The sequence below is a fragment of the Hesperophylax consimilis genome, chromosome 23, assembly GCF_061612785.1.
Source record: "Hesperophylax consimilis isolate HC1 chromosome 23, BYU_Hcon_1.0, whole genome shotgun sequence".
In the NCBI taxonomy this organism is placed as follows: domain Eukaryota; kingdom Metazoa; phylum Arthropoda; class Insecta; order Trichoptera; family Limnephilidae; genus Hesperophylax; species Hesperophylax consimilis.
Window position 1 is genome coordinate 12,832,224 of NC_142858.1, and position 14,162 is coordinate 12,846,385.

Here is a 14,162-nt window from a genome sequence, read left to right on the forward strand (position 1 = left end):
CAATGTGCATGTACCAACATTAAAACGTGAAGGGTAGATAAAATATCATTTTATGACTTAATTTATATTCCTGTAGAGGTCTCTACCACTTGTGAGCTAAATGCTTTTGAGGAACCTTTCAGAGACTCTTTAAAGATTTTCCAAAAATGCAAAAGTAAATTATTAATAGTTGTCAATTTATCTGACCTTAGCAAATGAATGGAAAGTATTTTTTCTTATTTCTATTACATTTTTCAGGTCATCCAGGAGTTGTCAATCTTTGGCCTCCATTTTCGGTTACAATGACGCCCATGCAATCCACACCCCAAGCCATAGCTGGACCCAACTATCAAAGTAAGAAATTTAACATATTATCTGAAGTAAATAAATGACACATGCTGTGTAAATATAACGGTTCCATGATAACTCAACACAATGACAATTTGACACACTTTTAAAAAGTGATATAAAGTCATTAAAAACGATGAAAAAAAATAATTTAAACCTAACCTAACCTAACCTACGTAACTCAGTTAATAAAGTTTTTGTTTCATCACTTTATATAACTTTTTAAAGATCATTGTGATAAATTATCATTGTGATGATTTATCCGGTCACCAAATACAACATAAAGCATATTTTAACAAATCTACCTCTTCATTGTTTCTTTTACTTCTTTCAGACACTGGAAATATCCAATATCCCGGAATGTATCCCGCCGTATATCTCATCTCTCCTCAGCAGCCCCAGCTACCAATGGAACATTCCGCTATTCCTAAAGCATCACCATACCCAGGTAAGCAATATTATACTGACCTATTAATAAGTGCTTAAATTTAAGATATTACGGAAAGTGTAGAAAAGGAAAGCCAACAAAATAAATTTGTATTTTGTTACTTTTGCCATGGATGGTGATATTTTTTTAAACACTGGAGATTATGGCTTGGTGCACACGTAGCCCGGAATATCTATGGCTCGGCAATCACGGAACGGGATACGATAAGTTAGATGGGACACTGCATTTACATCATACGGCACCCATAGTATCCAAGATTCATTATCAAATAATACTAATGGCTCACCAACCCTAAGTTGTGTAAAGTCAAGTTCAAGTTAATAATTAATTCAACTTACCCATACTATTTGAAGATTTTTATAATAACAAAGAACTATTAAGATTTCATTCGACGTAGGAGGATGAAATAGTACAACTGATCGGACAGGTAAAAGTTGACGCAATGGCTTTATTGAGAACGGAATCTAGTATTCGAATATCAAATTGGAAATGTCGCCTGTGTTCCTGTTAGGATGGTTGTATCTTTCCTACCGCTCATTACAAAGATGTCTTATATTACACATAATACAATTGAGATCTTATTAAACCTTCAATACTATTACCACATCAAAAATTTACATTTTATAAAATCTTAAATTTATATTTTTCAGTTCCATACATGATGTATCCTCCCACGGTATTCTCATCTCAGGCCTTCGTGTACCCACAAGTGGCCATGGGTTACCAGCCTATGACCCTCAATTCAAACCCCATCACCACGCAAGTCTCCCCAGTGCCCTCTATAGCCACTAACATCAAACCTCTTGGCCTGCCGTTTGACAACTACCAACAGGTAATGCATATTACTTTTAAAAAAACTATGTACATTATACACTTGTGAATGCAACATTCATAGACTCACTGGCCCCAGACGGTTGAGAGCAGTTGGGACTCTTGTGCGGTTTCATATAAAAGATAAATTCAAAAAGATGTCAAAACTTGAAGGAAGTTCATAAAAAAATATAACCCTTGTGAACAGCGCCATCAAAGTTTGCATTATACAGCAGATGAACCAAACCAACAATGAATCCAGACTGACTATTAAAAATCATTAAGATTAGTGTCTATCAAAATTATTGTCAAACAATAATTATTCTTGATAGAAAACATTTTTGCTACTTTTTTAAAACCAATTAAACTTTGTTGTTTCCATATTAACTTTCAATTTGTTTATGATAGACATGCCAGTTGGCAACGACTTCTGTAGAGACCAATGGCATGGGACGTGCAATGCAGGGTGGGCTCGGGCACTTCTCAGAGATAAATAATCCCAAGCCTCCGAATTCCACCATCAACCCTCCTGAGTCTCGAGATGTCTCCCTGAAGGTGGAGCAAGGATGTACAAAGGAGAGTCTTACATCGGCCAGTATGAAAAGAGTAAGTGTTTAAAATATGTACATATGTATGAAAGGTGCAGGTCCCGTCTGTTTAGTCCTTATTTACCTTCTGTCTTGTGAGCGTATTTCGTGTTTTCAACTTTTGTGTATCTCAGTTTATCAGTGTATATATGTAGACTGATTTCAGTGAAACGAACTCATCTTTTAAATTTTTATAATCAGTTTTGAATAATTTTTTTTAATTAATAACTTTTTTCAGTTTAAAATATACAGGAAAAAACGATCAGAGTTCAGCTACTTCTCAAAAAAAAAATTATCTGCTTTTAAAAAAAATGGTAAACTTTCGTTTCTTTGATTTTCGTAATGAAATTTTCTTCTGTAAAATTGATCATTTAGAGAGATTTTTTTAATTTCCTTGATCCCAAAATACTACAAATTTAAAAAGGAAAAGCAACTCTGATTATTATAATCCGTGACTCTTTAAATATACAGGTATGCAGCAACTCTTTCACTAAACCGCTACCCCAAAAAATTGAGCAACTGTCTTATTAGTGAAAGCGGCAGTAAAATATGCTAAAACTTAGAACAGATATTTTGTAAAATTAAACAAACTCCACCATCGATCTCTCATAAATTTTTCTTTTCTTGGTTTAAAAAGTTAAGTTGTCATTTTTACACTTGCGAGAAGACTCCATTTTGTTAACTTTTTCTAACAAAAAACATGGCAGAATGAACTGAAATACATGTTAACAGTTGCTAGAATACAACTGTCTAATAATGTCATGTTGACAATTGCTAGAATACAACTGTCTAATAATGTCATGTTGACAGTTGCTAGAATACAACTGTCTAATAATGTCATGTTGACAGTTGCTAGAATACACACAGGACTAACGGAAAACCAAAACAATACAACAATAATGAACCCTGGTGACTGGTAAAATGGTCAACGAGAGTAGGCCAGCTGGCAGTACAGTACAGTGCATAAAATTAAGATAGCCCAATCTGTCAATGTACATACTTGGCACTCGAGACTAGACACGCGACATACTACATACTGAATTTGACGGTTCCATGATATTTCATCAAAATGAAAATTCAACACACCTCCAAAAAGTGATAGTCATGAAAAGTGATGAAACAAAAACTAGGTTTAATAGTTACCTATGTAACCTATTTAACCTAGTTTTTGTTTCATCACTTTTAAAAACTAGGTTTAATAGTTATCTATGTAACCTATTTAACCTAGTTTTTGTTTCATCACTTTTTGGAGGTGTGTTGAATTGTCATTTTGATGACATACCCGGTCACCGAATTTGACATAAGAATACCGGCAAATAAAGTGCTTGATTTTGTGATTTTAACTGGTAAATAAAAATAACGGCGGATTACAGGGGGGGTCTCTATATGATTGTCAATTTGTCAAAGTCCATACAACCATCCAAATACATGTCAGTACTTTGTAGTCAGTTAATTTTTAAATGGTTCACTATAATATAAATCACAATTACTCTTAGCCATCTAGTTTCAGCATGTCATGTGTCTTCTTTAATGTTGATTAATAATTTTCAAATTCTGTTCAATTACACATTACATATTATTTTCTTATAAAGCTGAAGTGCATAATATTTTATATTTTATTGTCACTTAAAACCCACCACCGTGCATGTATTATGTTGAACTTCTACATAAATTAATTTGCCTACATAAATCGAGTGTGTTAATTTATTTTGTAACGTTTTCAGAAATTGATGACCCCGCCGAGTAAGAAAAAGGAAACAGTGAGTAGTGGCCTGACGACTGATGACAATGAAGGAGAAGCCTCCAGCTACTCTTCGTTCTACTCCTCCTTTCTCAAGACGGAGAATTCCAATAGCACAGGCGATGTGGACAGCGCGGGAGATCCCACCAACAGTACGTCCACATTCAAAGACAAGTATTCCTCTACCACTGACGACAGATCATGCACCACAAACGAAGCTAAAACCAAGAGGGTAAGTTTTTCTTTTATCCTCTTTCGAATAAGCTATTATAAGTACTTAGGTGCCTGCTGTGGGATTCCAACTGAATCCTTTCAACCACCATAAGTGCCCACCTTTTTCCCACCGACTTTCAAAGTGAATTCTGAAATTTATTTATAAAACTTTAAAAATGTTGAGTCCACAAAACCATTTTTCAGTGAAACTGACGATATTAGCTAAATATACACGGTGTAAGAGACGGCCCTGACTTACTTTAACCATTTCCTGAACATATTTTGAGTAAAAATAATTGAATTTGTGTTAAGCCCGCTATTGTTATGAAATAAGCTTACGTTAATAATATTTAGATTTAATCGACTGGTATAAATACTTCTCAAGCTGCCATCTATGGAAGAATATGTTAATTTCTTACTAAAGCACCCAGGCTGTTCTACTTATAGGGCGTAGAACTTTATGTCATCTGTGCAACAAAAACCAGCTTCTTTCTACATTAATAAACCTTTACAGTATCAATTGGCTATTAACTGCCATCTACGGTAAAACAACATAACCTCTAGCCACTTGACCTGTACTCACAAAAATAATTATGTTCACTAGATACTGCTGTGGAGACAAACAGGATCACAAAACCCAACCAAAAATTACGCCAAGTTAAAGAAATCTCCAAAAAGTTTAAACCGGGAAAAAAATACCTCCACACAGGAAATCAAAAAAGCTAAGCCCTGTAACAATGTCCCTCCGCCCTGGTTAGATACCGTAAGTACCTTTATTATTACTGTCTAGTAAATACTTTACCTTTGATTTTTAGTTCGTCTTGTGATATATTTTGTATTTATTAAGTGTTTCACCACTGTAAACATTCATAGTAATAACTTTTTTCCTTTGTATTTCAGGTTTGTGTAACTTCAGAACTAGTATACAGATACCAAGTAACAGAAAAAAAATTGGAGGATGTATTGAAATCTGACCTGAATTCCCTGAACAGCATTAATCAGGTATATACAATTATTATTTTGTAAGGTCTTTAATAATATACTAAGGGTAAAAGTATTAATCTAGGTATTGTATTAATATAAATACACATCAGTAGCTATTTCTCCAAAAAAATATGACATTCCGGTGTAAATCCATTCAAATTTACAATATAATAATACGAATTAGGACAATGTATAACCGGGTAAATCATCATTTTACGGGGTTTTACCGCCACGGCTGTCTGTCAAATTCAGATTTACGATATTATGTGATTTATTTTTCGAATTCCACAAACAAATTTTCGTGCACGGAAAAAAATAAAATTACGACTTAACTACATATTTTAGAATTTAAAAAAAACTACTGTATGAAAAAAAAATCTTTAGTTTTTTTTTTCAAATTATCTGGGTTCGAATTAACGGGGTTCTACTGTATTAACTTTTTAAAACACTGATCAACAATACTTTATTTTTAATTTTCAGCCTTCGTTAGTTAATGAACAGTTGTCACAGCTCTATATGGAATTACAACTTGAAGGATTTTCTGAAAACCTGGCATTGGATGAAGGACTAACTAGCAGTTCCAGTGAAGAAGAACAATCCTTGGTAATTTTTTAAGTGTTTAATCCCACCCACTGAACACTACTGTGTAATCTTTCCTACTTGCACATAAAAATATTGCCACTTTTGTCTTTTGGACTGTGAAAATCATAAAAATGTTTATTCTACATTTTCCAAATCTCACATCTGTTGACGTTGATATTCTTATATTCAGAATAAAGCTTTAAGGGAAAATTTAAAATTATTAATAAACTGCTCATTCATAGATTGCACTATTCTAATTTTTATCAAGTAACTTGCAAAAAATGTACAAATGAAAAATTGGATTGAATCACCTATACAGTATTGTATCGATATACGCCTTTCTTGAAAGAATTGAGTCAAAAGTGGTCAAAAATATTTATTCATATGCATGTACCTACAGTATGTACAGGCACCAACAAAACACAACAAATTTTCAAAAGTGTTTTTTTCCTAAAATAATTAAATTAGCAGCATCTGTGAAGTTTACCCTTATTGAATTCATTAAATCGGAACAGTTTCAAAAATACCTACATAGAATGAATGAATGTCAAAGAGAAAAATGTTTTTATAGTAATTGTCATTATTTATTTTCTACTTTCAGCCAGGAAAAAAAAAACGGGAATATGCTAAGCTTGTGATGATTTATGAAGAGGACGCCCCCATGCCCCCACCAAATGACCAGTAGTTTTCAATGTTCTTCATCTGATTACATTTATCTTTGAATTAAGTTTTAATTTTTTTCTAGTGTATGTTTGCCCTACAAACTGTATAACTATACACCAAAGCATCCAATTTCTATACAAACATAAAACAAATATGATGTGTGTAAAAGAAATCAACAATGATGTGTACAATTTTATGAAAAGCTTTTTGTTCTACCCTGTTCTAGTGAAAATAAAACATTTTGCTTGGTTGCACAACATGCCAAAATGCTGCACAAAACATTTACATAGTCTGATAAATATTTTAGAAATGATTGCACTTTTTAAGCTTTTTATTGGGTTTATTTAATGGCATTATTTTTAAAGATGAATTCCTTCAATTAATTAATTATTCTCCAGGTTTTGAGAAGTGCTATTATTTTAATGCGCTTGTCAATAATGAGCCATAAAGATCAAATAAATAACTCATTTTATTTATGTAACTATACATATGTACATGGTAAGTCTCTGTCTGGCATGAGACACCACAATTAGTAACTATACATATGTACATAGTAAGTCTCTGTCTGATATGAGACATCACTATTATTAATTATTGAAGATATACCATATTATATTACCTGATTAATCCTACTGTTTGCAAAGTGCGAGTCTTTTGTAAATTAAAAATTTAACCTACACACATACAAGTATGTGATGAGAGTGTCAGACTGTGAATTCCCTATTTTTAAATCATTGAAGTTATTGTATTCTATTTTTCTAATATGTAATGATTCTAAAGCTAAGCTTTTATTACTTTCATTCAGAACAGATGAAAGGCTAGAAGTCTGATGTGAGTATGTCAGAAGAATTAGAAACACGCTCAACTATTTTCATTTACCAAAATTCGATTCGCCAGTCGCATTCTTTTAAAAAAATGCAGCTTATAAATATTTTGAAAAGGTTGAATTGTATTGTATACTTATGATAAGAAATAACCGTAAGAATAGAAGGTAGTTTTAATAAAACTAGAAAAAGGTATCAAATGCCACCCATTTTATAAAATATTACTGTGATACAAATTTATTATTTGTGTTTTAAAAAGTGTTATAAATAAACACACGCAATGCTGATCGTCTTGACAGTTGCCGCAAACTATTTTGTTCATCAGTGTATAGTAAAATACAATATATATGAGCCTTAACTATGTATGTGTATATATATATATTTAGGCTTCACATTCAGATAGAATAAAGAGATGTGAGATGGTAAGAGGAAACGAATTAGATTGCAATATAACGCAGGTCATTATTAGTTTTTTGTTTTACAAATGGTGGTTTTATTTAAAGGTGATGTAGACCTCTCTTCTTGTCTTTACATAAAGAGTGTATCAGCATATTCCTGAAGGATTTTATCCAGCGATTCCTGAGCAAATTTTGAGTATAAATGTAGCACCCTCCATCTCATTCCAACATTACTGTGCAGATGAGATTGATCGCCACTGATCACACTACCACACGTCACAACTGATCTTGGGATAAGCATTCTGCCGCATTGCAAAGTTGGAGTTATCTAATAATCATTTGATTTGTAATTTGAAAGCTTTATATATTGGTTTTATATGAGAAGTTAAAAAAAAATTATATCTTTATAGGCATAATGGTGTTGAGAAGCTCTATGAAATTTATATATATATGTTCAGATATATAAAAATATGTTTGATATTTTATAATCTCATTTGAAGTGATTATATTAATCATAGAAAAATGTATTTTTGATGTTAAATTAAATATTTTGTACAATAAAATTACAAAAAATATATAATTAGTGGAATATATTATTTATTATTACTATACTTTTGAAAATAATGTATGTGGCAAATTCTAAATTTTGCATTATGAGTTACACGTCATATTAACTTACAGTCAATTGTCTCTTTTACGCCCTCCATCTTCGTGCGATGGTGGTTAATTCTATATCTACAAAAGTCAACAACTATATAATATATTTTTTGACAGCAAACGAACGCTAATGACACTATATTTTTAAGAAAGAAAATGTCATAAAGTTATGAAGAAATAATTCTACAAAATATAATTGATTGAAATTTTGGATCACTAATTTTATGTAGTTTTAGAAGCAGACATGAAATATTAAACTTTCTATGTGTTGTTACGTTTATCCGTAGTATTGTTATATTAAATATCACAATAAATATTGGTGTTTTGCAAATTGGCAGCATTTATTTATTTTGTGCTACTCAGTTGTCAAAACTGCAAATAAAGAGTCAATTGGGCACCGTGTGAGGTTCCAAAAAGGCCAATTCGAAGCGGAGAAATAGGGAGCCGAGTTAAAAGCGAGTTTCGAATCTGTGTCCATCCGGACGACCGGCCGGAGGGCTAAAAATACCAGCGATACGCTCGATGGTATATTTACCCTTACGCAGAGGCATTCTTTTGAAATATTCCTGGCCTCCGACCGGATTCCTCTGAGACGTAACCACGAACGTTCATACACATGGTGGTAGCCGTTTCCAACCCGGTGACATAGCCTTGAGCATCACAACCCCGGGATGTTCCAGATTTCATCATCTTTTCATTGATATCACAGTTTTGCCCTCCAATTTAATTGAAACAAGTCCCTGCAAATTCAGTTTAGATTTATTTTAGATATTTTTGTTTGTTATTTTAAATAAGTTTATTTATTATTTATTTCATTTAACAAACCTGATTCATTCAGACGACTGTGAGCCACCTTTCATAGGTCCACCCTTGAATCTCAACTATTCTATCTTGTTTTCTAGTGTAAGTACCTAATTAGCAATGCCTTTTCCATAGCTCTTTTAATACTTTTTTTCCTAATTATAATGGACTCAGCGGTATCAAGTTATAATCTAATCCACAAACTTTCAACCAATCCTTATCTCATGGTAGCATGTAATTCTGCTGAAGACTGTTACCTTATTGAAAGACCAAATGGTGCTATTGAAATTTTGCCATTTTAGCAGGTGGTATTAGCTCCACAAAAAAGAAAAAATATAAATTTAATCAGCTTTGTAATCTAAGTAATTTGTAAGAATGCTGTTCCACACAGTTCCGGGCTGCAGCCTAAGGATCATCCTACTAATAGTCAACCTCCGTTAAGAGAGGGCACCAAAAGAAGAAGAAATTTTTTTTTTAAATTTATTTTCCTTCATCTTATTTTAGAGCAAAAACAGATGATGTTTGATGTCGGTCCCCAGCCAAAAGGGCGCCCACTGCTCTGGGCTGTTAAACAAGGAATGATCCGCTGCTTCGATTTGAACTGATTGTTTTGTGATTGAATGGCAGGTTTGGCAACAGACCGATATGTCCCAAAAAATTCCAGCATTGGCAATCTGACCAATGCACAATGGTTAATGGTAAAAAATTTAGACGGTGGAAAAAAATGTCTGGCTGTTTTTATAGACCTAAAAAAAGCCTTTGACACAATAGATCATAAAATTCTTCAAACAAAACTTTAAAAAATTGGCATATCTGGCACTCCAATAAATTTACTGATGACGTACTTGACAGGACGAACACAACGAGTACAAATAGGCCAACAAAAAAGCAATCCTCTTCCAATAAACTACGGCGTCCCTCAAGGAAGTGTCTTGGGACCAATCTTATTTCTCATCTACATAAATGAAATTACCAAACTTCCCATCAATGGAAACATAATTAGTTTTGCCGATGATACTGTTATGTTATTCCACGAAAAGGACTGGATGGACACTTATAAAGAGGCTGAACATGGACTAACTGCACTTCAAAATTGGCTTCGGATGAACTTTCTTACACTTAATTAAATTAATTAAAACTAATTATCTAGCCTTTTCAATAAACTCAAGAGGTCAACCGGGTAAAGAATACACTCTAAAATTGCACGAGTGTCAAAACAATAAGTCACATTGCTCTTGCCCTATTATAACAAAGGGAAAGTATTAAGTATCTAGGAGTGGAAATAGACGAAAACCTTAGATGGGACATACACATAAATGGAATCACTAAAAAGCTTACGAGACTTGTATATTTTTTCAAAAACCTAAGAAACATACTATGTACCTAGGAAAGACATCAAAAAAGTATTTTATGCTTTATGTCATTCCCGTCTTTAGTACGGAATTCTATTATGGGGATCTGCTACAGCAAATAATATTAACCACTTAGATATTGCTCAGAAGAGCATTATAAAAACCATACTAAAATTACCCATCAGAACCCCCTCAAAAGATATTTTTAAGTGTTTTGACATTCTAAATTTATGCCAAGAATATTTTAATACATCATTTTAAAAACAGAAAATCTCCTAATGAAACTCGGATACATGATACAAGAGCCTCAAAAAGGGATATATGAAATGTTCCAAAATTCAAGACAAGTTTTGGTCAAAGAAACCACATATATCTGGCAACCAAACTTTACAACATCCTTCCCCCAAGTTTGAAAAAGATAGAAAAGATAAATAAGCTTAAGGAAAAAATCAAAACATGGGTGAAAGAAATTAATGCAGACATACTAGAAAATGTATTAAAAACATCATAGAAACTAAATAACAGAAAATCAAAGAAATCTACCAGTCCGCCTCAGCACAGGACTACCTAGTGAGGAGGACTAAGAACAAACAGATGAAATATTATAGATTATCATATATTGTAACTCTCATCAAACCTGTAATTAAATAGACACTAATAAAAAAAATAAAAATGTGTAAATACTGGAGGTGCCACATACCGAAACCATAAATATTATATATGTTGAAGGATCCACACACCTTGTTACAAAACCTTTAACCTTCCTCATACCAACTATCCAAAAAATCAATATATTCCGAAGGGGGTATCCAGATACCCCCGCTTGTATTCATATAAATTGTAAAACATAGTTTGTTTCGAGACGCTTGTTCCCAACCATCTGGTCTGTCGCAGACCGAAGCTCTACGGTCGACCGAACAGCGCACAGTTTAAACAGTGGGGTATATTTTTAAATAACATATAATTTGTAAACAATTACCATTATTAATTATTAATACCTACTCTTCTTTATTTCTCGTTAAAACTGCCAAAAATTTCAATAAATTTACAAAGAAAGCATTTTCAACATAACAATGATAATTTCTTTACATCGATTACCTTTCCAAATATTCATTTGAAAAATAATATCACATTGACAAATTTGTGAAAAGGGTTAAGATATGCCGCGGACGTGAATGGGAGAAGTAGGGACGTGCAAGGAAGACATGGCACGGTCATATTAATCAAATACTTAAGTCCAGTCAAGAGTAAGAATAAAGGAAGACGTATTGTCACGAAGTAGATCTCTCAAACGCATTTCAAAAAGCCCTGCGAATCTAAAATTAAACGGAGATTGTTGGCAACGCTAGCGGCTTGCTCACATCGCACGGCGCAACCCACGCCAAACTCCAACCGCTTTCGGCCGCCGCCAGCCACCATTACTCGGACCCTAGCTTTGGTCCCAACAACATGTGTGGGCAGTTTGCTACAAAACACTATCAGAATCTAGCTTTGGTCTTGACCACATGTGTGGGTGTTTTGCTATAAACCGGTCTCGAACGCGAAATGCCGACTACATCATTGGAGCCTGGTACGATGGCGCGTATGGACAAGCACCACCTTGGTTATTACTCTACCATGACTGTGAGTAACGCCTCCATGGTCTCACAACTCCTACATCACCCGGAACGGCTCATGTAAGCGTGTTACTTAACCATTGCCCCATTATGTGCCTTCTTGTAATGTCTGTTAAACAAACTTGCCAGCCAGAACAAATACGAGAGAGATTGTTCAATTCTAATAGCCAGGAAATAATTTAGGATGTATACTGTGTCCCCATTTGTGTTATACAATGTACCTGTTGACTGTAAATACAACCATTTATCATCCCCATAGGAGTTTCATTTGACGAGAGAAGTGTAGTCTGGATTGTTGAAAGTCCCCCGTGTAAAGGCGTTTGCCGACCCTTCCTGAATAATTGGACTCTCATGACTCTACGCTGAGCTACCTTCCTAACAATGCCGCCTACATGGTTCATATCGTGGGGCGTCCCTCGCCAATTCCTAACACTGGTGCTATAACGTGGGGAGCTCCATCCCTAACACTGGCATCCTACGTAATTCCTAACAGTATGTATGAGGAATTGTATGTGAGTGTGTGCCAAGACAAGGTTGAGTGGCAGTCTATCCTCTATGCCTACCCCTGAGTTAAACGGCTAAAAATGTTTACGCATAAAATTATGTAAAAAAAAAGCATACAGAATATTTTTATAAAAAAAAACACTTTTTATTCTAAATTTATTAGTATGTATTTCATAATAATTAAAAATTTAAAACGAGTTCTAGAAATTAGAGGTAAAAACTATAAGCAAAACATACTTTTTTAAAAGAACTAACCCACACGTTAATTCACTTTTATTTTAAAATAAGCATTTGAAATTTTTAGGAACAAAAAATGTGTACTCTTTAAATAGGTAGAAACTAACCAACGCCAATATCATAAGATCAGAATTTCGAAAAACACATGCTGCGTATAACTGGCGGAAAGTGCGCGTAACAGTACAACTGTCTCGCTCCTTCGTATCTGTGGTGCGGGCTATCCCGTAGCTATCCAGGTATGTTAGACTGAAACAAATAACATGACACAAGAACATAAGAGATGACAAGAATGGTACCGAAACCCGCACAATACACTAGCGGACAACGTGATTTGTACTAATATTTTACAAGAACAATTTTTTTCAATACTATGCGCTTTGAATAGTGGTAAACAAAAAATTGTAAAAATTCCGTTGGTTTTTTCTTAAGGATTACAAAAAATATGAAAGAAATTGCATGATTATCGAGATATTGTGTATAAGGTGGATCGTGGGGATTTTGTACAGCCCTCTTCGGGCAGGGTGGGTTAAGTAACAGACGTACAAATTTTTAATCAAGGTACTCAAATTTCAAGAACATAATATTTTTAATGATTATTGACAGATTTCGTGAAAAAAAAGCGAAATTTATGATTTTTACATTAATAAATCCTCAGGTTGCAGGGTGAAGACATAATATATAGAATTTTTAATTTTTATTTTAATTTTTTTAATATTATTTTATTATCCATAGAATTTTATGGATAATATAAGGCATCTTTTTCTGCTATTACAATGCTAATATTTTATTTTTGAAATATCATTCCATTTTTTTGTACATATATCCCATTTAATATGGCAGAATAGGATTGCCAATTGGAATAAATAAATTACAGAAATGACCAAACGGAGTTTTTTTTTCATATGTCCAGGAAATTTTGAGGCTAGAAAACCTTTGTCACCAATTCACATAAGATCGTTCAACAACCTAGCCCCCACACAGGCCAATAAAATTGATTATTTGTTTAAGAAAAGATTTTGATAAACATTTAAAAATTAATTACCTTACCCAAGGCACCCAGAGACGCCTACAACATTCTCCAGTAAGTAAATCTGCTATTTCCAAAATCTGCCATCGCCAACAGCTGGAACCCCGGGTGGGCTTTGATGTGGTGGATGGATAATGAATGATTAAAGGAAAATAACAAACTAGATACGTTTTTGGTATATTTATTGGTTTAAGAACTGCATTAAATGTTTACAGTAAAGCATTAAAACAAGGTCCATTATTAATAACACGTATACAGCAAGTAGTGAAATGCCATCAAATGTTTGATATTTTTATCTTACTTTATGTACTTACCTATTTTAACCAACAGTTTACTTGTCACATATAGAATGATATAATATATTGTGTTATACAGACATCTATCAAATAAT

General features: G+C 33.4%; 1 protein-coding gene across 1 annotated transcript in view; it reads left to right on the top strand.

Moving 5' to 3' along the window:
- per (period circadian regulator) overlaps positions 1–8,013 on the top strand; it is a 32,547-nt gene extending 24,534 nt beyond the window's left edge. The window contains exons 20-28 of the mRNA XM_089645705.1: positions 238–333; positions 662–775; positions 1,426–1,607; positions 1,994–2,191; positions 3,897–4,145; positions 4,731–4,889; positions 5,027–5,128; positions 5,591–5,713; positions 6,294–8,013. Of these exons, the coding sequence (XP_089501831.1) occupies positions 238–333; positions 662–775; positions 1,426–1,607; positions 1,994–2,191; positions 3,897–4,145; positions 4,731–4,889; positions 5,027–5,128; positions 5,591–5,713; positions 6,294–6,377 (1,307 nt within the window). The 3' untranslated portion in view covers positions 6,378–8,013. The remainder of the gene's footprint in view (positions 1–237; positions 334–661; positions 776–1,425; positions 1,608–1,993; positions 2,192–3,896; positions 4,146–4,730; positions 4,890–5,026; positions 5,129–5,590; positions 5,714–6,293) is intronic.
- The last annotated feature ends 6,149 nt before the right edge of the window (positions 8,014–14,162 follow it).